Here is a 25,388-nt window from a genome sequence, read left to right on the forward strand (position 1 = left end):
CAGAAGAGACAAAAAAAAAAAATCTCCAAAGTACTGAAGGAGAGTAAGTGTTGACTAAGGATTCTATAATCAGCTAAACTATCACTTAACAGAGAGGTAGGTAAGCCCCCTCTCTCTCAGACCCTCACTGAAATTGCTGCCAGAGCAGAGGTTCTCAAACTTGAGTGAGCATCAGAATCCCTGGGAGGGTATGTTAAAACACAGACTGCAGGGCCCACAACCAAAGTTGCTGATTTTCAGTAGGTCTGGGTTGGGAGCCCCAAATTTACATTCTAATAAGTTTCTGAATGATGCTGTTGATCCGTAGGCCACACTTTGGGAACCATGAACTAGAGATTAAACTTTATTAAGGAGAAAACTTAACCTGGAAAAAAGTAGATGCAAGAACCAATGGTGGGGATGTGGAAGCAACCAAAGTGTCCATTGACAGATGAATGGATAAAGAAGATGTGGCATACATATACAATGGAATATTACTCAGCCATAAAAGGAACAAAATTGAGTTCTTTGCAGTGAGGTGGATGGATCTAGAGAGTGTCATACAGAGTGAAGTAAGTCAGAAAGAGAAAAACAAATACTGTATGCTAACACATATATATGGAATCTAAAAAAAAAAAATTGGTTCTGAAGAACCTAGGGGAAGGACAGGAATAAAGATGCAAACGTAGAGAATGGACTTGAGGACATGGGGAGGGGGAAGGGTAAGCTGGGAACAATTGGAGAGTGGCATGGACATATATACACTACCAAATGTAAAATAGGTAGCTAGTGGGAAGCTGCCACATAGCACAGGGAGATCAGCTCTGTGCTTTGTGACCACCTAGAGGGGTAGGATAGGGAGGGTGGGAGGGAGACGCAAGAGGGAGGGGATATAGGGTTATACGTATATGTATAGCTGATTCACTGTGTTATACAGCAGAAACTAACACACTATTGCAAAGCAATTATACTCCAATAAAGATGCTAGAAAAAAAAGAACAATGGTGGGCAAAAGAATTTGTTTACATATAAGTAAATTAAACAAGCACTGACTGTTGAAAAAAAGAGAAAATATTAATGATTATTTGGCAAGTTTAAAGACAAGGTAGTTTTAAAATTCCACTGAACAATGGGAAAGTAGGAGTGGGAAGAACAGCACTAAAGTTCCCCAAAGTCGTATATTATCCAGGAAAAGAGTAGAGAGTGATTAATTTTGACAAAGGTCAAGTATATTGGTTAAAAATTTTAATGTGAGCAGCAAAAGAACAGAAATAGAAAATACAATGTCCAAGCAAGTATAGCAAATGAAAGAAAATAGAGAGTACTCTATCAGTCCAACAGAAAGCAAGAAAAAAGAAAAAACAGAGATAGTTAAAGGACAGAAAAGATATACTAGGCAAGTACTAGTGAAGAGAAAGTGAACATAATAACTGACAAAGCCACAGTCACCATGGGAGATTCTGACACTGCCGACTCGGTTAGATAAAGGGAAGCCAGGAAAAAAGTTGTCATGGCAATGGAAAACTTGAACACCATAGGCCTGATCTAACAGACATATATAAAGAACTCTATACCCAACAAAGACAGAATACACATTCTTTTCAAACACAAAAAGAACATGAACAAAGAGTGGCCAAGCCTCCAAAGAAGTTTCAAATATCTGATAATATTCCATAGACAATATTATCACAATGCAGTATAATCAGAAATCAGTAAGAAACAGGTAAAAACCCTCTCATAGTCTCAGAAACTAAAAAGCATATTCTAAATAACTTGTAAGTTAAGGACAGAAAGAAGTCATTATGGAAATTACCAAAAATTTAGAACTGAATTAAAATGAAGACCAAATATCTACACTAAGGTAATAATTACCTAAATACAAGTGCTCTTACTGAAAGAAATACTACCAATAATGAAAAAAAGAGTAAACAAGGCTCTTTTGTTAGTAGAAAACAAAGAAAGAGCTTTCTTCAGGGCAAATCTACCTGGATTTATGATGCTAAATAATTTTCAATAGTAATTAATAAGAACTAACAGTGTTGCATGAAGACAGATGATCAATAAGCGATAGAAATATTTGAAAAGGCTTCATCGTTATGTCAAAAGTCTTCTGTTGCTTGAAAACAGCATCATTTCTTGAATTTACCTTGTTTCTCATGACGGAGAAGAGAAAATACTACTCTAACTTATTGTGACTACTCTAACTTATAGGGAGGCAGGTGTTTGTTAAGCTACATGCAGAGGAGCTGACGCCTGTTTTGACCCACGTGGCACTGGGCACTTTGCATCAACCGCTAAGCAAAGCAGCTGGACAAATCCAAATCCAACAAGTAACTAAAGGGATGTCAGGTATCAAGGTGCGTTTGCACTGTATTATCTTTCAAGTTTTCAGATGGACCTGTAATTCAAAATGTAATTTGAACCAAATCAGATTAAATCCACAAAATCAGTATTTTAAATATACCCATTGGTGTCTCAGCTCAGCACCTGATATAACAAACTTCCCTTCCTTTAGCTCCTCCAGTTATTAAAAGATTCCCCAATTTGCAATCTTCTGCTCATTCCAGGACCGTTCCTGCAATTCCAGGGTCTCTCCTTGCACTCATGTAACCACTGACAACAGACTCTGGAGTATTCCACAGCCTCCTTTCAGGTGTTTGATACCAGGCGCCTGCTGACCAGTGCCAGGTTGCCACTCTTCCTTATGAACACGCGTGAGGGGACTATGACAAAGTTACTGGGCCAGCGGAGATAAGATTCGTAACTGCCAGCTCTGGAGTGCAGCTACACCCCACCCCCGCCGCCGCCAAACCTTTGCAGAATTGTAGAGCCGGGAGAGATTCAGGAGCCAATTTAAATTTGTTCGCATGCATATACTACCCTTGGCCTCAAGAAATGTTAAAACTCTACAAATACAGGACCAAGTTTTGCTTCATATAAAAAAGAAGAGAGGGGGCTTCCCTGGTGGCGCGGTGGTTGGGAGTCCGCCTGCCGATGCAGGGGACGCGGGTTCGTGTCCCGGTCCGGGAAGATCCCACGTGCCGCGGAGCGGCTGGGCCCGTGAGCCGTGGCCGCTGAGCCTGCGCGTCCGGAGCCTGTGCTCCGCAGCGGGAGAGGCCACAGCAGTGAGAGGCCCGCACCGCATACCGCAAAAAAAAAAAAAAAAAAAAAAAAAGGGAGAGAGGACATTTTGATTGTTATACTTTTGATCTACCCTTTTATAAAAGACAAAAGAGAATGTTTAGTTTTGTTACCACTAGCAAACCATTCTCTTCTCCTTTATATTGAAAGCCCTGTGAAAAGGCAAATGTAAGCCACCTCACCCAGAAATTCCGGGAAGTAGGAGACGGGAGTAATGTTAAATTTCTCAAGGACACCAGCCAGGCCCTTGGCATCAAGGTAAGCAGGAATATACAAGAAATGTGTGTTTAGATGAAACCAAAATATTATACTGAAGAGTGAGAACTCGAGAATACTGACCGGACCAGTAATCGCTGGATTCTGCAGTCTCGGGTCTTCCCACTGAGTAATTTTGCTATCTGCAAATATTAAAAAAAAACAACAACAAAAAACCGGCTTATTAGTTCAAATCTATTTCATGTCCAAAATGTTTCAGAAAGAATTATTTCTGGATTTTCCAAAAGTTCCCCCAGTTCCCCATCCTGACTCCCAAGGATAAATAACTTAGTATTTCAGGGTTAGAAGAGAACTATATACTCTGTAAGGCAATCTGCACCGCGGCCCCCCATACTGTTTAGTTAAAAACAATCAAAAATGCATAACTAAAGTAAAACCATCTATTCATACTGTTTGGGGCAAGCAATCTGCTGAAATTTCAATTATAAACCCCTGTACCTTCAAGGATTTATAACTTGAGGTTGACTTTCATTTAATTAAAAAAAAAGCATAAAAGATTTTAGTTCCCCCAAAGTTAACACACACACATGATTTTTTTTTCTCATTTCAAATACTCTTTCCTTTGCTTATGGTGTTGCAAACGGCTTTCAATTAAAAGTCCTAAGTTGAACAAATGAATAATCCATTACACGTGTCACTCATATGCACACAAGACTCAAAACAGCTAAGGCAGTCCAAAAAATGAGAATTAGATACAGCAGAGGAGGATTTCAGAGAAAAGGTTCCCTTTTGGTCAAGCTGGTGAGAAGTGGTTCTTTCTTCCAAATGAGTCAATGTCAGTAAGATTAGCTTCAATGGTGTAGGTGGAAACACACATTAGCTACCTGGATCACTTGGGATTTGTGACTGGGCCTTAATTAAAAAGACTTTATGCTACTGTGTGTGTGTATATGGGGGAGGGCAGGAATGGATTCACATGAAAGGTATGGGGAGGGTAGACGGGGAAGAATAGGTTTCTCTCTGGAGTGTTAGGAAATCTAAGTTGGTTTGTAAAAAAGGAAATTACTTGTTTGAGAAGAATAGTCTGCTTTTTTCTGGTATACTTTGTAAGTGGACTGATAAGAATAACGAATAAATTTGGTTTCAATGACTATCCCAGGAATTTTTCAAAGTCTGGTATGATAATTATTTTAACAAAGGCAGTGGTAACGTTTTAAAATTAAGTTACCAAAGCACATGACAATTCTAGATTCATGCTGGCAGAAAAGTTACAAGAAATGTTTCAACTGTTTCAGAGAACACTGATGGAAGAAGCAAAAGGTATTTTTGGGTCCCTTACTTTGAAGACAGAAGTTTTTCGAAATTAAGAGCTGCTGCTGTGATGGAAAACAGGAGAAAAGTAAATAAAAGAATATAGCTGAGTAAAAACTGCCTTGGACTATATACAGACTGGGTACCATCATCAAACCAAAAAATAAATTACCTACTACCTCCATATGATGACCCCCACACGTCTGTCCAAACCGGAACCTCGGGCTCCATCCTTGACAACTGCACCCGGATTTCCCCTGGGAAATACCTCAAACCCTACTCTGCCAGAATTTGACCCATAACCCTCCACTAGCAAAATGGTTCACACAACCCTGTATTCTTCATTAACAGCACCACAATCCGTCCAGTGTTCAAATCCGGCACCTGCCATACCCTCCCCTCCATCCTTGCTCACCTTTCACTCTGGTGGTCACCGCCTGTCCCCACCTCTCTGAAAAGGCTTCTTTCCTGAGTGCTCATCTTCTCCCTGGAGTACTCTCGAGGTCTCCTTGGCCTCAGTCTCACTCACCCCCGTTCAAAACTTCCTTTGAAGCTCTGCCAAGGGGATCTCACCCCCGGGGCCGAGGGTCCACGAGCGAAGCCTCACCTGTGGCTCCCCAGCGCTCGCAGCACCCCCGAACCACCCCTCCTCCCCCACCCCTGTCCGTGGGAAAACTGTCTTCCACGAGGCAGGACCCTGGTGCCAAAAAGGCTGGGGATGGCCGCTGTAGAGCACAAACCTGACCGCGTCAGAGTCCCTCCTTCTACACCATCCTTTCGGTGCTCCCGCCTGGCTGCGGGAGGGACCCGAGTCCCCGTGCAGCAGGCTCCCTTTGACTTAACGCGGGTGTCACGCCACCCTCATCTGCACACCGGCCGTCTGCAACCCCACTGCGCTCCTGTGAACATGGTGTCACGTGCACAGCTTCACACACCTGCGCACGCTTTCTCCCTCCTAGAACTGCTCTTCTTGGGGCGTGCCTGGCTAAACCTCACTCATTATTTGGGATCCACCTGAAAAGTCACCCGTTCTACAAGGCTCTTTTGCTGCCTTCTTCCACTGCTGGAGCCCAGACACTCAGCAAGTACTTCTACGTAACAACTGGTTCATTCCCCTAAGACAATACTTAAATACCTCCTGGCACTCCCTAATAGAACCTAAGCCCCTTGAGGACCAGGACCGGGAGCTGTTCATCTCCGCAGCCTCCTCTCCACCACTTAACACATTTCCCAGCATGGAGCAGGAGCCTGACTTTTTAAACGACCAAATGAAGCTGATGGCGAAAACAGAACAGTCTAGGCTTTCAGAACCACGTATGGGTCTTGTATGATTACAATAATGCTCAATTTTGCACTTAAGAATTATCAACATATGACTGTCGGTGGCCAGTTACCCATTTTGTCCTAAAACTTTTGAACCTAAACTTGCTTTTTGTCTTTGAGACATAATATTTCAAATAAAGGGGCGAGAATGAAGTAGAAGAATAAAAAACTCAGTCCATTTAGCTACTATTAACAGGTTTGGTAAGACTGCTGGCAGGAAAGATTAAAACAGGATCTTACAGCATCCCTGGAATTTTATTTTCTAGCTTTGTATATAAACTGCCCGTGGCCAAGTACTCAGTGGCTGGGCATATCGGGTCTTTAAGAAGAACTACACTATTCCTAAGAGAGGTAGGGATTCAGTTCAAGACCTTCCCATACCCTTTGACACCAGGCTTGAGACATACGAGCTTTTTGATAAATGTCAATCAAATGAATCTAGAAGTCTAAAGAGCAGATTAGTATTGAGCATTCATGCTCTTCTGAAATTAAATCTTTAACATTTTAAATCTTGAAAATGTCTCACTTCTCAAGAATTTATGAAGCAGAAAATAAAAAAACCGAATGAATTAGGAGACCAGCGCACTGCTGCCGTCTACATTCAGCGTGCAGGCACATGCCCCAGCGAAGCGGAAGGCGGACGGCTCTGAGCACCTTACAAGATGACTGCTCTCACGGGCAAACGGTGTAGTAGGGTGGCCTGGCTTCCGTCCTGCAGGCAGCAGGAGAGCAAAATGAGATGCTAAATTTTGCTAGAAATAAGATTCCGGAAAAATGTTTGGAAGCAGAGACTCGTTCGGAAGGTAAGGAAATTCCAGGTAATGAAACCCGTTTTGGAGTGGGTTTGAGTACCTGATACAGCGTCTTAAAGAAGACAGATATACTTCATTTTTCACAGACTGGAATTTGTTTTTTAAAAAAAGGCATATCGGGCTTCCCTGGTGGCGCAGTGGTTGAGATTCCACCTGCCGATGCAGGGGACGCGGGTTCGTGCCCCGGTCCAGGAAGATCCCACATGCTGCGGAGCGGCTGGGCCCGTGAGCCGTGGCCGCTGAGCCTGCGCGTCCGGAGCCTGTGCTCCGCAGCGGGAGAGGCCACAGCAGTGAGAGGCCCGCGTACCGCAAAAAAAAAAAAAAAATAAATAAATAAAAAAAGGCATATGAATTGAACTCTGTTTCATTGATATGTACATCACCCTATTGCTTTCCATTGAATAAACGTTAACGAATTCGGGAGACCTGGCAGAAATGTTACATTGTAAGCTAATAAGGCTCTCCTAAACAGACCTTCTTCTTACACAGTCTTTGGTCAACTAATTTACACCGTATTTGGTTAATACAGTGTAAAAGTGTAAAAATATACTGAAAAGTAGAGTTGAGCAAAGGCAAATTTTAATCTCCACGTAAAGAATCACAAATCTCACGCTGGCATAGCTCAGATCAACAAGGCTCTGTATGTGGTCTACATTCTATCGTTTGATTCCCAGGAGTGAAGAGGGGGAGGCTCCCAAGTGCTGTGTGGTCTGGAAAGGAGATGGGGGAATGTCTGAGAGGAGCTTGGAGGGACTGATTAGCAATAAAGGAACCACCCAGGCATTTAGCAAGGAACTGCCCTTTCCCACCGCCTGGAAAACAGGAGCTGGGCAGGCCTGAGGCTGGAAGCACGGCTGCTGTTGCCTCTCAGGGCAGGTTCTCTCCACTCTCCAACCAAGGGCATCAACTTCCTAACACAGCCCCAGCACCACTGGCCCTCCGTGAGTGGACTCCGAGTCACCATTTAACAAGCGTTTACCGCATATCACACTAGGTCTACGCACGCCTCCAGAAAAACAGTCCATGATTTTTTTCTAATTTCTAATGTATACTAGGATGGCCCTTTGCAATCGTGCTTTTCTTGTTTCTGGGTCCTTATAGTACATCAAGAACATTTCATAAAGTTCTTTTCAGGTTGACCTGACATCAGACCACCAGCCGGAACATGGCCACAGTGTTGTGTGAAGTACTCTCCGTGTGGTGGACCAAGGGTGTGTTACCGGTTAAGACCTTGCTTTAATAAAATGCTCAGTATTACTCGTACCTCTTTTTGAAAACTGAAATTGTAATGCATGAAGAAACTGAAAAGGAAACTATTTTTTGTTTTTAGTGGGAAAAAGGCAGTGTGACTCCTCTTCTATTTTGGCAAATTCTGCTGAGAAAGTGAATTATAACTGGCACAGGAAGGAAGGAAGTGGGGCTACCCGCATATGTTAAAGCATTTATGGCAGCAATTTTATGCTCACTGTAAAATTCTGGAACGTAGGCAAGAATCAGCATTTTTACTGGTCGAAGACAAAAACTAGGCCTATGTTCTTTGAACTATCTAATTTTAAGCAAATAAATACAGACAGGACTTCTACTTTTGGTTTAATTCTGAATTGTTGGGCTTCTTGCTTACTTCGATTTCTAAAAACCCCTCAATCTCCTGTGCCTGAAAGCGAAGGTCTCTCTACCATGCACTGGTCGCTTAGGAACCCAGGAAGAGGCCCTGAAACGAGAGACAGTGACAGGCCCCACCCACACGAGGACCCCTCGAGGCCACGCTTCCCGGTCAGCTCAGCAACGTGCTTAACTAACCAATGCAATCAGTTAAGAAAACGTGAGGCTGGGAAATCTGGTGTAGACTTAATGCTCATGTTTATGAACCAAATGAAAACAAAGATAAATGCCACCAGATCACACGTGTATGTGAACTTTAAATCTACTTGAAGACTTCTTTTCAATATACATTTTCAGAAGTTTTAAGGGATATACTAATATGATCCCATGGAGAAAATGTCACTTCAACAAGGGGGAAAACAACAACAACAAAAATCCAACACTGGCTAAAAGCAAACCTTTATTAGTTTAACTTTTAGTTGGCATGAGAAACCACACATTTATTTATAGGAGCTGGAGCAAATGTCTGCAGCAAATATAATCTCAAGAAAAGAACTGCACATGTATTAGTGTGTTGGGTGCAGGGAAACATGCTGTGAATAGAAAATAAGTCAGAATGGGCATCTTGCCCTGAGACCTCTGAAGGCAGCTTTTAAAAAACGTAGCGGCTGCTTCAAGCACTGCTCATACACAGATTTCTGACATAATCATCACTTCTAATCTTATTTTCTATTACCAGAGTGTATTTATTAAAAGCGCAAAAGTCAAGGGGTCATCAATCAAAAAAATTTTTTTTGATTAAAAAAAAACAGTTAATAGGTCACAAGATCAAACTGGAATGGGCTACTTTAAAGCAAACTTGGGTAAATGCACAGTACCGTACGAGGGCACTGAGTCTCTGGTATCATCCTCGCCACATAACACCTGGCTGCCTAGACAAACAGTAAAATGACACAGCTTTCACTGTCATATCTGAATTACCCTCATTTCCCCCCTTCACCTGCAACACCTATGCGTCCGTAACAGCACCTACTTACTATGATCAATGTAAAACGTTCGGCCGTCCAAGTGAATTCTTTCTTCCCAACCAGGCTGGGATCAGGGGAAGAGAGGAAGAGATGACAAACATTAGCCAGCAGTTGCAAAATCAAAGGCAAAAGTTAAAGACTCTAGGACACCTTCTTATTCTTCTCCCCTGGGGTACATTTTTACATAAAGAATAAACTAAATAGAAACATTTCAAATGAACTCACTCAAATGACAACACCCAGCAACACACTTTAGCACATGTTCTACAGTCTCAGATGCACTCACTGTATGATGAACAAGAAAAACAGGGGTTATTATTTCAAAAGCTTCAAAGGGAAACTCCAGCACACTGTGAAACAGTTGAGCCTGGGGCCGAATAGCTCATTTAATTAAATGAGTATTTATTGAGTACTCAAGGGAGGATGAAGGGTGATATAAAATGCGAGAGACTGACGCTTGACTCATGTCATCGGGTGGTTGAACAGTCGAATACTGAAATTCTCTGCTGGGAACTCTCATTACTCAGGAACGAGACTTGGATAATTTCCCCAAGATCAGGCTGGTATGCGTTCATGATCTGAACTGTGCCTACTTGCTACCTGAAAGTCAAGAATCCAACAGATCCAGACAACCTGCCATCTTTCACTCACTAAACTCTCCCTCCAGTCTCTCCGCGGGCTCCTTCCATCTAAACCCCAGAACCAAACATTTGGAGAGTGCGGGATATTTGTATAACCTGATGAATAAAGACTGCACCCTCATCTTTCTAGCTTCAAATTTTGCTGTGATACACCATACACCAGGCAACAGAAAGGTTCTTGGAAAACAACCACCAAAAAAATTCCCAGCACCCTTCCATCTCCCCACCTTTCTAGCCTGTAAGGGTTTTTTAAAAAACTGGGGGTGGGTCAACACGAAAGCATGGTGAAGGTTTCATTCGAAATCTAACTTGGAGTAAATAGCTTGACTCTCACTCAGGCGCCAAAAGAGAACAAACTAATAAAAAATTAGATAAACAGTCACTGACAAGGGAGAAAAATTTAAAACATCTACTGGATAAATGACTTATAGAAACCTTCTGTGATTACCTACACCCTGTTCTTCCACTTTTTAAAAAAATTTTTGTTCCTATGACTAAATCAGCAATATGGATGGAAATCAGTTGGTTGCTAAGTTACAAAATAAATGTGTGCTGCTTAAACTGTCACCTGTAGAGAATGCCTCGTCCATCATCCTAGTTGCAAGGTCTACCTTTCACTAGCAGTCAGCCATTCAGAAACCTCTTTCAGAAGAGCTAGGTGTGGTGTGAACTGTATGAGCTATCAGTTCAGTCATACACCCGAATTCTGTTAAGAAATGACAGACCAAGGGGACTCAAAACGCCTGGAGAAAGAGAAGGTCACAGGGCTTCCCTATCAACATTGGGCCCATGAATGAGTAAACATTTTCAGACTGGTCCGTGTGTCTCCAGTGTACTCACAGGAAGAGGGCCAAGGTCATTGGGGTTTAAAGATGCCTTTGACCGCATATGCACTGGAAATTTCAGGCGTGGGTCTTCCTGCAAGAAAAATGTAAAAGGCAGACGTTAGGAGTGATATCTGTGAGCGGTACTGGTCCTCCCCTTCTGGAGGTGTGTGTGTTGCACAGCAAGCAGGTTGCCTGGGGGGGGGGGGGGGCGGGCTGCTGCAGCGGGGAGGGGAGGACCCCACCTCTGTAGAGGAGGCCTGGCTGACCATCTCTCCCAAAAGATTCTACTCTTCCTCCTTGAACTTGATGAAAAGAGGAGAGTGAGAATGTTTAAGTAAAAGGTTAACCATTTCCGCAAGACCCTGAGCAGGTGAAGAGGAAGAGGGTTCCAGCAGTGATGTTACCATGGAGACCAGAGTAGAGGATGCCAGGGAAGACGAGGAGGATCTACCGCACAGAGAGGGAGTGAGGACACTGGTCGTACGGCTCCCTGCGGACGCTGAGCTCGGGCTGAGGGCAGCTAGCCTGTTAGAAACACCCATTCCGTCAGCACTTGGGTCTGCGGTTGCTCCCTTCCACCCTCTCTTGAGCTAAAGCCGAAAATCTGCATCTGGTTTGACTGTCCAGGCATGTCCTGCCCGAGTTAGTTGGCAACATCACGGAGTCGCATCCCTGTGGGAGAACTTTACTGGGACTCTTGATCAAGTTCCACAAATTAGATCTTAAAGGTTTACAAAATATTTTTCTTAAGGGATATGCTTCATAAGATACCACACAGAACCAATGACAGAAAAATACATACTCTGACATCGTGGGTCATGCTTTATAACTTACAAAGAGCAGTCAGGTGTATGATCTTGCAACCACCCTGTTAAGGGGTTGGGCAGGTAATCTCTGCTCCGCTAGATGAGGAAACGGAGTCTCACAGAGATCGAGAACTTGCCCAGAGGTTCTGGTTTGGAGTCTGGCAGCTGTCCTTCACTTATACAGACCCAATTAAAATGCAGTGTAGGGCTCCCCCGGTGGCGCAGTGGTTGAGAATCCGCCTGCCGATGCAGGGGGCATGGGTTCGAGCCCTGGTCTGGGAAGATCCCACATGCCATGGAGCAACTGGGCCCGTGAGCCACAACTACGGAGCCTGCGCGTCTGGAGCCTGTGCTCCGCAACAAGAGAGGCCGCGACAGTGAGAGGCCCGCGCACCGCGATGAAGAGTGGCCCCCGCTCGCCGCAACTAGAGAAAGCCCTCGCGCAGAAACGAAGACCCAACACAGCCATAAATAAATAAATAAATTGCAGTGTAACTTAGAGAATCCCTATTTGAAACACAAAAGATTAGAAAACAAAATGATAAAACTCAGAATAACACACTATTAACCAAATAAGGCTAAGATAATAAAAAACAAAACAGAAAAACCCCTAAAACCTTAAAAAAAAACAAACCTTTATTTCATTAATGTTACAGCCTTTGTTGCTGTCAAACTGCTAAAAGGTTTTCTGCCTCAGCATTTTCCCAAGTCAGCAAGAAAATGAAATAGTTGGTATAAAACTTGGAAAATAATAAAGTCACTTTTGTTTGGAGATATGAAATTACATATGATTATATACCGAGGCTGTATTAAACATCTCGTAGATTACAGAGAGCGACAGCTCATGGGTATGGGGTTTTCTCTGGGGCTGATGCAAACGGCCTCAAACTGATTATGGTGATGGCTGCACCCATGTGTGATGGTCTGAAAATCACTCAGTTGTATTATTTTAAATGGACGAACTGTATGGTATGTGCAGTATACCTCGATAAAGCTTTAAAATTATTTTCCCCAGGTTAACAGTCTAAACCATTAGTATCAAGGGATAGTAACAAAGTGATTTTTTTTTATTTTTTATTTTTTTTTGCGGTACGCGGGCCTCTCACTGTTGTGGCCTCTCCGGTTGCGGAGCACAGGCTCCGGACGCGCAGGCTCAGCGGCCACGGCTCACGGGCCCAGCCGCTCCGCGGCACGTGGGATCTTCCCGGACCGGGGCACGAACCCGCGTCCCCTGCATCGGCAGGCGGACTCTCAACCCCTGCGCCACCAGGGAAGCCCCAAAGTGATAGATTTTTGGAGCTGGCAAGAATGACAAGAAGAATCACACGCATACGAATCAAGCTTTGCTCATGAGAGGCGTAAAATAGTCCAGTATTCTGTAGTATACTGGAACACCTACAGTGTAAACAGATATGCTAGGTAGATTTAGGATTTAGAAGGTCTAAAAAGCTGATAATCTGAGTAAACATCTGTGATCTCTTGGCCATGGACCAAGGAAAACCTTAGAGCCCCAAACCCCACTAAAGCTACCCAAGGCCAGCTCTGGGCTGGCCCAGGTAATGCCGCCACCGCAGGGCAAGTTCGGGCAGACCACAGCCACTGCTCACGCTGGGATCAGAGAAAGGCTGAGGCTGCTATTCCGTGGGTGAGGGCAGGGGCTTCTGCATGCTACGTGCGAGGCCAGCCATGCCTTGGAATCACACTCACAGGCTACCGTGAAAGACAATCGGCCCTTTTGGTAAAGAGCTGGTGATTGAAAGAAAGAAAGAAAAAAGCTGAAATTACAGAAAAGTGACAGAGGATAGAAGGAGCATATGAGGCATAAAATAAATTCAATTTCACAGGTCTGGTAAAATGGCCTTGCGGGGAGACCCGGAATTCACAGAATGTGAGGGCTGGAGGCCCCTAGGGCTCACGTGATTTTATTATTCCAGCAAAAATCAAAATAACGGCAGCAGCTGCCATCCATCAAACTCTGCGGGCTAAGCCTGGGGGGCAGTATGGAACCCACCCCCTCCCACGGAATCCCCTGAATGACCGAGGGGCAGCTAGATGAGCGGGAGAAGGGCAGCCAAGGCCCCACAGGACTTGGGAGCTTTAGGAATGACAGTCAGCTGGAATCCTAACAGGGTCTCAAACGATACAAACGTGAATGAATAAAATACACAACACACTTGGCTGTTTCTCCCTTTCCTCAGCACAGTAGGGGCACTCCTTCGCAATTGTATCGGTATTTCACAACTGCGTCCCACAATTACAGTTGAAAACGTTTTTAAACGGAAGGCAAAGATCAACATCTTATTTAATTAATTAAAAAAAAAAAAAAAAGGCTTTGGGGACTTCCCTGGTGGTCCTGTGGTTAAGACTCTGCGCTTCCAGTGCAGGGGGCGCGGGTTCGATCCCTGGTCGGGGAACTAAGTAAGATACCACATGCCGCTCGGCCCCCCCCCAAAAAAAACCACCAAAAGTTTCTTCGTGGAATCATTTTAAAATATATAAAATATGGGCATGCTGGCTAGTTGAAAAGACAACTGTGCTTTTTCGATCCTGGAAGGGAACAACCACCAGGGCTAGACTACAGTGAGTTTTATTAGTTTGGACCTGGGTAGAAAACAAACCTGAAACTTAATTGAGGTATAATCTTTGTTGCTACAAAAATAAGCCAAGGCTTTGTCCGGTAAAAGACATAAATATACTCTCACACACATGCTTTGAGCTGCTTCTTCCGCAGGAGGAACGCATGAGCCAAAGCCCTCCTGCCATCTCTCCTCAGCTTCCCGGTGGTCTCTACCGGGCATCCACAGCCCGCCTGACCCAGGTGGGGACGACGTGGTGCTCATGTGCTACGTCAGACTTTATTCCTGATAGACGGCTGGCACACGGCCTCCATTATTTGTGTGTGTGCGAGAGGCCGTGTTCTATAAATAGACTTCAAAGGGAATTTTCCTCTATCAATGTATATGAGGGAAATGCTGGCCTGAACCTTTTCCTGCTTCTGGTTAGTGCAAGAATCAAGAGGACACAGGGTGCTGGGGGAAGAAGTACAATTTTCATTATTCTCAACCTGTCTGACCAATTTTTTTTTTTTTTCCTTTTCCTATGATAATGCTCAAATCTAAGAATAGCTGTTCTCTCTTATTTGTTCTCTCTTTAAAAAACAAACAAAGCAACCCCCAAACAAACTCAACACAGGTTTTAAGCCGAAAATTATCTTTACAGTTCTCTCCATCCTTCCACCGTTTGTCAAAATAAACAAGCAATTTAAAGCCTGCGTTCCACAGCGAGAATTTTGTATGGGCCTTTGTTTAGCACGGCTGTGTCAGCACATCCGAGTTAGAGGAGAAGCCTGGCGGCGGTTTGTGGAATTCCCAGTTGTTACCTTAAGGATTTTCAATGACAGCAGCAGCAACAAAATGTTGTTTTAACCAATTAAAATTTTAAATCAGTAAAAGCAGTGAATCACAAGTATCTGGTGGAAAGGGGCAATTGAAAATTCAAACTGGGTTTCATTCAGCACCGATGCAGGCAATAAATAAAGCTGGTGCTATTTTAAATAAAATCTGCCCAGCTGCAATTACACTGCAGTTGTGGTGTGAAAGGCTGTGAAAAGGTTAGGGGATTTGATTACTAAGCTAGTTCAAATTACTAAAATCATAGCTCATGTTGGCAAGCCGCAGTGGCTCCATACACTAATCCATCTACTTTTACAGTATTTACCCCTATTTCTGGAGCTCCCATGTCTGGCTGAGGAACTGAAATCCCAGCAGTGCTGTAGTAAGTAGAAATGGGTACAGTAACAGGACTGCTACAGGTTCTATGTTCATGAGGGAAGAAAGATTTTCAAATCAATCTCTCTCACTCTATTTCCCAAGGAGCGACCTATCTTTTACTCTCATCTTGCCACAAACCTGTAATCTTACCTTCAAAGCTCCATGTTATCATATATGCCTTAGCAGTAGTGACGCGTTTACCAAATGAACGTTACCAGATCTGAATGATAAATTCTCTTGGCAGGTTATTCCTTTCCTTCACAAGCGGAGTGGTTCTCACTACTGGGTGTTGGGAAACGCGTGGGAGCTTTTTGGGTTGTCCCTAGGATGGGGTGGGGAGGGGGGCAACAGTGGCTATTAGGATGCGGTGGCAGAAGCCAAGGATGTTCAATGTCTTGCAGATAATAGGCACGGTCCTGCCCCGAATGCTAAGACTGTCCTCGTGAAGACACGCTGTACCACGATCCATGAGGTCTGAGAGAGTCTGCTGGGCCATCTAATCCAATTCTCAAGGGACTGAATTACCATCACACCACGGGCAAAGTGTAAGTGACAGTCCAGGCCATTTGGGTCCAGGTCTCTCCCTTAACACGATACTGCTGTTCTTTCAACTGGGTATACTTGGAGTCTACACTGGAAATGGGAATTTAAAGCATGTGTTCACTCTCGGTCCAAGACCACAGAGCTAGGGCCAGTGACAATCACCAAAACTCAACCAGCTTTCACATACCATCAGTTCTGAGCAAGCAGCCCAGAGGACAGAAGGACTTGAGTTACACTCGGTACCCAGACAATCAGATGGGGATTATAAGGGAGAGGAAGGAAAACAAACCTCCGGTAGCATCAGAAATAGAAACGTGAGGACGCATTTCAGGTTAATCATTGGTCTAGACATCATTCAGTAGAAAAATACCACTGACTTTTAAAAGAACTCTATGCTACATTGAATAAGCCACCACTGATTCCCCTGAAGAAAGGAAGAGTGAACAGAGGAATATAAAGAGATGCATATGTACTTTTCATTAATCTCATTTTTCTCAGGTTAACACAATACACGGATCCTCTCTCATGCATGATTTCAGGGGCACACGGAAGAGCCCTGTGATAAGAAATAACCAACTGTGATAAGATGTTCACAAAAAAGAGCTATCAAATTTACAAAGTCCTTAGTACACCTCCTGATCCACAATTAAAAGAAAGTAATGTAGCACAGAGCATAAAATACTTATCTGATGTCAACAGGAAAAACTAAAACGACACATCAAATAAAAATAAAGATGGGTAATGTCAACACAGATGCAAAAAGAAAGTGACAAAGAAACATCATTTCTAAAAAGATTAGAATTCCTAATAAGGTGACAGCATCCTGAGATGGGAAGCAGAAACATCAAAATCCCAGCTATATGTAGCACTACCCTTTTCTTCCATATATGGTAAATGGTCACAACTGGAGCTTCCCCGGAGTGCTCTGAAGAAAAGGCACCAACACCAAAGACGGCCATTAGCCTGTGCCCGAAAGTCACCTGCTCCCCACCAGCCCCCACGTGCGGAGTCTAGACCAAGCTGAGAAGACCCTCTGGGGACATGCTCCACTGCCAGGAAATTTCTCTGCAAGAACCAGGGATACTGGGTGAGGAAATAAAGGAATGAACGCCAGACCTCAGGATGAAGATGGAGCCAAATAAAAGTAGTGACCTTACCCACGTTGTAGTCTTTGTGTTATGGTCAATGAAGAAGGGCCGGCCGTTGGGCGCTATCCTCATTTCCCAGCCGGGCGGCAGGAAGCTCTGTGTGACTTTGTGTTGTGGTTTGGGGGAGTTGTAAGGTGATGGCTGCGGGGACTGTGGATTGGAAAGGGTATCTTTCACAGCCCGACGTATGGGTGAATCCTTGGCGCCCTAAGGAATAATAACGAGCATTAGAAGTGTTATCAGGTGCTAGTCCAGAGGGGCCGACGTGTACCTGGGGGTCATGGAACGCTCCTCTTTGAAGAGGGACAACGGGGAAGCTCCTAAAAAACCTGCTTGGTTTACTTTTAAAAGTAATCGAACCGTAAGGTTTTTCTCCTGGTTAAACACACAACAACATGAAGTACGTATAACCACCATCCTCTGATAGCTACTTGGTACGTACCCAAAATACTGTTCTGTAGTGAGCATTATGGATGCAGATTTGACAGGAGGTGGCGAAGAACATGTCCCTGCTCTTAATGAGCTCACGGTCTAACGCAGATGGACTGGTAATTTTTAGAGCAGAAAAGAAAAACCTCTATCAACGGAGACAGCCACCTGGGATCGCATAGTTGTTACCCAGGACATTTACATCACAGTTTGGAGGAGATACCGCCCATCCCCACTTATCAACATCTTAAACCCGGGCCTGGAGAAGCCCGCAGCCATCTCTAAGATGCAGTCACGTTTAGAACTTCAGAGGTTTAGTCTCTGGTATTTGTGATGTTAAGGGATGTCCCCAAAACCACACAAACAGGAGGGTGCAAAGCAGATGCCCAGCAGTGACTCAGAGATGCAAACAGGCATCAGAAACATGGAGGCTGATACAATGGAAGACCTTATGGTCAAAGGGAAAAAACCAGATCAAAGCAACAGCTATGTTTAAAAACCCAACGTAAGCATTGGTATTTGAACCGATACGAGCTATTATGAGAGTCTCGTGAGGCAACAGGCAGTAAGGAGCGAAACACAACACGAATGGGGAAAGTTCTGAAAAGAGGAGCCCACGTCCAGTACAAGCCACCACGGCCACAGCCCAGTGAGAGTGAGAATCGGGTGAGTCCAGGGATGGGAAGCATGGAGCGCGGCTGTACAAGGACACCCCTCACCACGAACACAGCGACTGAGTATCAGAGAGGAAGGTGGCTGCAAAACGCAAGTCCCGGTTCAGAGAGGAGAGAGGATGAGGAGACGTCACAGGACAGACGCGACCCCAGTTAGATGACGTAGCCTTCTCACCTCCAGCGGGGCAGATAAGGTTACTGTTGGCGAGCTGAGGCTACGGGGCCGGCGGATCTGAGGCTCGATGAGATGGTTGTTACTGTTTGTGGAGGATCCGGATGCACCGTCTTCTGCGAGCTACGTTGGAGGCAAACACAAGTTAGCTTCGTGTGAGGCTCTCCCTGCGCGCGTGACTGCAGTGTGGACCCCACAGCACAACCAGCGGTGATGAGAGGTCCGGCCTGTTTAAAGCACGGAGGAAATGACTGCGCATAACAATGGTGGGGAAGGACGGGGAAACACACTCCAAGGAGATAAAAATGAATCACCGGCCGGCATCAAAACCAGCCTCAGAAAAATAGGGGGTTCGGAGGGACGCTACCCATTGTAATAAGGAGGCTCTTACTTTGAAAATATCTTTCACGTCGCGTTTTTAAAATGGACCATCTAGGGAGAGACCGAGTCAGGGACCAAATTCTTCCTTAGGGCAAATACTATGTTTAAAAGTAATGCATTTGCGAGAAAAATTTTCTTAAACGTGGGTTCTTCAGAACAACACACAAACATCAGGGACGTGGGGTTCGCGCACGTTTCGGCTTCTACTGCCTGTGACTATAAGCCGTGTGGCGATCTGCATACCTGCATGATAGGTCGAGTCCAAGTTGTGGTTCGATTGTTATGATTGACATAGTATGTGCGTCCCTTAGCATCTTTTCTCTCTTCCCAGCCTGAAGGTAGGCCCGGCGTGGTATGTACATAGGCCACTGATGGCTGTTTGTGTAAGAAATCATTATTATTTAATATCTTGCATTTGTTTTCTGATCAACTTAATAAAGTAATACATACCCAGAATTATCTGTGCTAGACAAAGTGAGTTAATTCTAATGGTACCGAAAACATGAGTGCCTGGAAAACAGCAATAGGTTTCCAATAGCTTTAAACCTACTGTGGAATGAACTCCCACACAAGCCACGGGGTCAAAAATCTTACAAAGCTCAGTTCCAGGCCATGCAGCCTTCAACATAAAGGGTTGCTGCCAACGTGATCGTAAGGAAAGAGAATAATATGACAACTCATTTTAGTTGCTGCATTTTACTGTCAAACCACGTAGAACCTAAAAGGTATTTCAAATCGTTAAATGTTACCGACTCTTAGAGGGATGCCTTGAATACTGCTTCCTCAATCTAGCTGTCAGAGGGATGTTCTCCTAGCTTACTCCTCAATTCTTCGCCAGCTTAGGGCCCTTACACTACGTAGCTTTCGGCACGGGGACACACACACACACACACACACACACACACACACACACAGAGTCTGTTCTCTACGAGGCCTGCTGTCACACTCTAGTGACTGACCAGAACATCTCAACTGCCCCCGCCCGGGACGCCACCTGGCAATCTGAGGCCAGAATTCCAAAGAAGCATGATAACTGAGGCTGTATTTCACCCCACCCCGTCCTCCCATACGGAGTTTGTCTCCTTAAAGGGTGTATGGAGCACAGGTAGCTTCTGGGCTTAGAGACATGTGCAGTACAGAGTGACTATGGTTGGACAGTTCAAAGTAGATTGCAAAAGGCTTCCTGCAACACTTCTGCTTGTAAGAAGCAGTCTGAGAAATGCAGGCGGGGTGGAGAGCTGCTGGAAAGCAGGGTGTCTCAAAGACTGACGGAGGCAAGGGGATGTTTGTTTGAGGCCAGTGCCATCCAGGACGTCCTGGACGTCTGGGTGCGGCGCATGAGATCTGTAGCTGGGAAAGGGCTGCTACTCTAAGGAAAGGGGTAGGAACAAGAAGCCAACCACGACTACCAAGGCTCTTAGGAAAGTGTAAAAGGAACAAGAGACCAAACATCAGGACTGATCTCTTACGTGAGGTTACAAAAGGAAACCACTTCTGTTGGGGTACCATCTTCCCTAATTAGTATCTTCTGAAACTCCAAACACTTTGCCTGGTGCAGTTTTCTTGATTAGGCTGAAGATGTCAACCCCTTAGCCCAATCTTTCCCGTGCTTATCCCACCTTTCGTGTTCTCTACCAACAATGTACCTTGGCAAAGAGGGTCCCCCAGTCCACTGTAAGACCTTGAACTGAAAAGCAAGATCAGGGATGCAGCCCCGTAATTTGGGGACTGCAGGCAACGAGGCTTAATATCCTACTTCATGAGCTCAAAGAGCACATTCCAGAGAAAAACAGACCAGGAAGCAGCTGCCTTAATGGTTATTTCTGAAACACATTTACCCAGCAGGGCAAGTGTACTTATCTGAAAGACAACTTTCTGCTAAAACTGCAGCAACTATTCCCTTGACATTCTTCCAGATAAAGTCCCCAAGGCCCCATAATGGCAATTCCAAGACTCTGAGTATGTAGAGTCCTGGATCTAGGTGTAGGGATACAAGAGTGGAAGGAACATCAACATGCAGACCTGATTCTTCCATGAGTATTAAAGACAGATGAATGTGTCTACAGCTGAAAGCTCTTTCCACCCTCCTCCTCTCGCTGTGACACCAACACAAAGGAGTTATTTCCAGGCTACTTTTATCTAGGCACTACAGCAATGGATTCTGATGACCTAATGGACTCTGTAACCTAAGTCGATTAGTATTTTTGGCCAAGTACATGCTATCAAGCCTTGACATACTGTTTGTTTATATGAGGACCAAAAATGTTTTGGTTGAATGGAATACTAAATACTAAATGCTGCTTTTCGGCCTCCCCATTGAATTATTTTTTTGCGGAGAGGCAATTAGATGTGCCCTCAGAAAACTCCATTTTGGAAACCTTAAGGATACTTTTACAGTTATAGTATCCCTGGAAAGGATATTTACAAGGAGGCTAATAAACTAAAATAACGGGGATGTGTCACGGATAATCTCAGGACTGAGTCCCAGCAGACTATTCCAGCAACCAGTTTACTTTCATAGATCCACAGTTAATAGGGCTAATCAGTTTATGGAAAACTAGGAGTGTTGTAGAGAACACTGAATCTGATTCAAATGTTCCTTCTACCTTCTATTAAGAATTGAACTGGCAACCTACGATCTAGATCCATTTACGCAAGATGGTGTTATTAAAATGGTTCTTCACAGGGTTCTTTCCAAATGACCATGAAGAACCACCTGTGCTGATGATTCCATCTGTGACTCAAATCACCACCTCCCACGGCTGGGGAGAGGGTGGGGCTCAGCTTCTACGAACAGATCATGGCAGGGGCGCAGCCCTGGAGCCAACGTCGGCCTTCTCCTGCGGTGTGTGTGCAGGGCATGCGCTTCTGCACACATGCATTCCTTACCACCTCAAGAGCATGTGAATTAATCAGGAGACAAGTTAGAAAACGGCCAGCCGGCTTAATTGAATGCTTCACAGCTTTTCATCTGTATTCTAGTTTCACAAAGCCAAGGAGCCATTTAACTGCAGCTTCATGGTGGCTCCATTTATTTCATTAAAATGAAGAACTCAATTACATTGGAGCTGTAAAAGTTTCAAAATGCTTTTAAAGATGATAAACGTTTGGCGCTGTCACAGATCCTCCAAGGTTCACTCAAACCCTGCCACGCTCTTGCCTCAGTGTATTATTAGGGGTATATATAGCAAAACCCGCCAAACTGTGCCACGCCTCTCATTTTCTCTCACAGAGAGGGCTCACGCTTAGCCAGCTGGAAAGTGGCACCAGTGCGTATTTATTTGTCTTACATCAAGGGCTGTGGCTCCGCAGATGAGAATCAGGGCTTGTTCATTATACTACAGAAATGAAAGCACCACCAAGGAAAGAGAGAGACGCCAGGATGGTTAATAAAGCCACATGGCGAGCAGTGCCCAGGGGGTGGAGGCTGAATGTTCATCGATGTGGGAAGAGCATAAACTGCGGTGCACTGACATCACTGACTCCTATGTAATAATTAATATGTCCCGGAAAAATGACCACAGGTGAATCATATCAAGTTGATAACTAATACGTATACGAGACCCCACTTGCGTGCGTGTGTGCGTGCACGCGTATGTGTGCACGCATGCGTCCACGTGTACATTGATGAGAGCACGGAGGAAGAAGGGGGATGAGGGGTCCCAGGGCAGCTCCCGGACGACACAGCACCCTTCAGTGTTGCGGCTGACGGGGAAAGGGTGCAAAAGAGGGGAAAACACATGGTAGGAGATGGAACTGGAAAAGCAAAAGTAAAGGCTATCCGTCACGAGGGATGGTGAGGGTGCCAAAGAAACAGACGTGATAACTTCTAATGCAGCCATAAGGTAAGCTTGCTTATTGCAGGTGAGAGATGACCAGGTACGTAGAAAGCATGAGAGTAGATAAAACATTTAGGAAATATGGCTACCCAGTCTTTGAAAATGGAAAACAAAACCAAATTCCTATTTTTAATTCATTGCTGGGGGAGGGGGAGAGCACAGGCAAGAAGAAAAGCACAGTGGCAGGGCCACGGGGGAGCTCATGCACATGGGTCACTTTGTCCTGCCAGGTGATTTTGACCATGGAACCCAGGACGATCATAATCCAGTTTACCCTGTCATTTAATATCATCAGCTATCGCAACACTCCAACACCCACAACAGGTTCCAAGGCCAACAAAATGCAAAAATGATAGCAGATGCCCATCAGCCCTGCACTCTATTAAAATCATTTCATGAAGTGATCTTGTCCGCCTCACAGCTCTACTCCCATGGAAATTACTCACGCACAATAGGAAATATACTAGTTCATTTGAACTTTCTTGAAGTCTACTGGAGGCTGAGCCTGGCCCACCCAACACATGTCCTTCCCTGCGGCTCAATACCTTAAACTGGGCTGATCTTTGAGAACTGCCACTTCGATTTTCCAGCGTACAATGCTGAGCAGTGAATTCTAACAATATAACCAAACTGTTCCTTTAAATCAACATACTGCAGGAAACCAGCAATCGTATATGTATTTAAAGGTGTTCTCGAGTAATAAGCAGTTACAACAAACATACAAAGTTAAAACAGTAAGGAAAATTCTTCAAATAGCTATAGCAGCTCCAAGCATAAAACTATAAACTAGCCTGTCTTTAGGGATCAAGGAGAAAACAGGCAACTAAAGTACACAGTCATCCAAGTTACCCACAAACATGAAGAGCAGAAATTACTTAAAATAATGAGTAATAAGAATAACAGATACTTGGTTTAAAAACACCATTTTTCTAGATCTTTTCAATTTCTTAATTATACTCTTTCCTCTCTCCTCCTAAATTATATGAACACTTCTTCATACCTGTGAACCTGTGAGTAGGGGCCCCTGGTAGCAGAGAAAGGTCACTGGTTCATGCCTGTGATACAAAAAAATCTAACCCAGCCTTTGAAACGTGGTACAGGAAATGTATAACTGAAAATTCACATGTATAATTGCATGCAATTCCTGTGGCTTCCTTGATTCTCCTCCAACCAAAATATTTTACCCAAGTCTTCTAAACACATGGGAAAAGCTTACCAGGAGTACAAACAACTAAAAGGCAGAAATAGACTCTAAATGTTCAGATTAAAATGCACTTTAAACAAAGGTTGACAGTATTCCTCATAAAACGATATGGGACTAAAAATCAATTCGTTTTACCCAGTACCTTCGAACAATGTGAAAGTGAGAGGTTTAAAATAAGAAGCATGCAGCTCTGTGGCACACAAGAAGCTGCTCTTATCAAAAAAAGAAGAAAAAAGTGTATATTCACCACTACCCCAAATATTAAAACCAACCCACAGTTTTGCCATTAATGTCTGAACGAGGGTATCATTACCGTTGGCGCCTCACCACCCGTGACGGTTGATGAACGTGCTCTCCCAGCTGGGGCACTGGGCTGTTAAATGATAATTTACATCAGTGAAATGCATTTCGGGAGACCACCCATTGCTTATTGAATCAGGAATCAGTGCTGGTGCAGCCAGTAAGGCAGGTGACATGAATCAAAATCTCTGCGATCCACCCGGTCCAAATAAAGTTGAGCAACCACTGATGACCAGAAGGAAAAGAGGAACACGATCACCCTCCCATCCAGAGAAGGCTCAGGTTGCAGCCCTGGTCTGGGTAAACGATGAACTGACAACCTCAACAACGTGAGATGTCTTATGAAAAAAAAAAAATGGAAAGCACCGCTATTGTGCCCCCACTGTTACATAATTAGCAGATTCTCAAATCTGTCAAACTCAGAAATTCAAGTCAGAGGCCACTGGTGATCAGTGAGTTCACAGCTTCACAGAACACAAGGAAAGAGGGAAGAATCATCAGTTTTCAGGGAAGTGAGCTCTTTTGGCCAATAAAACTGACATTGATTTTTGAAAAGGAGAGAAAGCACCATTAATTCGTCAAGGAAAATCACAGAATCATCTGAAGAGTATCCCACTAGTCCATCACAGCTGACTGTTCTGCTTTGGGGGAGGCCTCTACTGCATCCCAGAAAGGATGCTCTTGTCAAGCTTCTGACCTACCAGCCCTTTCCATGTATGCCACAACTGCATCTATTATGTTGATTACTCAGTTGACTAATGTACTCATCAGTTCATTCTGTAAACATAAAAGACCTAAAAAGCCTAGGCAAAAAAGGTCCTTTGAAGTTGAGCAAAAATGTACACAGTAGGGAAGACACCATGATTGCAAAAACTGTTACGTGCAATCTTTCTTTCCCTTCTTCACTTTTATATGCAATAAACAATGATCATTTCATTGCACACAATTTCATATGCAATAAACAAGCGCTACCAATGATCAAGGATTTGTTGTAATAAAAAAAATTGGTCAAGGTCAAACATCAAGTTAAGCATGCCGAAACCACATAATATTTTCTCCTCCAAAACAAGAAACAAATTTACATAAAACTTAATGTGTTTATTAAACATCTCCCAAAGCAGTTCTGGTCTGCTTTCCCATCAGAATATTCATTTTTATTTATGTCCTATATTATTAAATACCCTTTACACTTCTATATTTCCTGCTAGTTATGAAAACTGTGGGAAAGTGGGAACAAATTAT

The 25,388-nt window shown here is 44.1% G+C and overlaps 1 protein-coding gene across 22 annotated transcripts in view; it reads right to left on the reverse strand.

Annotated features, from left to right (window-relative positions):
* Positions 1-25,388, reverse strand: part of NEDD4L (NEDD4 like E3 ubiquitin protein ligase) — a 345,052-nt gene that overhangs the window by 40,803 nt on the left and 278,861 nt on the right. For 8 of the 22 annotated variants that reach the window (XM_059040434.2, XM_067015214.1, XM_067015218.1 and 5 more), the window contains 6 exons: positions 19,047-19,178; positions 18,426-18,545; positions 17,157-17,354; positions 10,894-10,971; positions 9,422-9,476; positions 3,460-3,518 (listed from right to left, as the gene is read on the reverse strand). In XM_059040434.2, the coding sequence (XP_058896417.1) occupies positions 3,460-3,518; positions 9,422-9,476; positions 10,894-10,971; positions 17,157-17,354; positions 18,426-18,545; positions 19,047-19,178 (642 nt within the window). Of the gene's footprint in view, positions 1-3,459; positions 3,519-9,262; positions 9,317-9,421; positions 9,477-10,893; positions 10,972-17,156; positions 17,355-18,425; positions 18,546-19,046; positions 19,179-24,159; positions 24,220-25,388 lie in introns of all 22 variants that reach the window. The other 14 variants (XM_067015211.1, XM_067015221.1, XM_067015212.1 and 11 more) reach the window with 5 other exon arrangements.

This window comes from Kogia breviceps, chromosome 15, assembly GCF_026419965.1.
Source record: "Kogia breviceps isolate mKogBre1 chromosome 15, mKogBre1 haplotype 1, whole genome shotgun sequence".
NCBI classification, from domain to species: Eukaryota; Metazoa; Chordata; class Mammalia; order Artiodactyla; family Physeteridae; genus Kogia; species Kogia breviceps.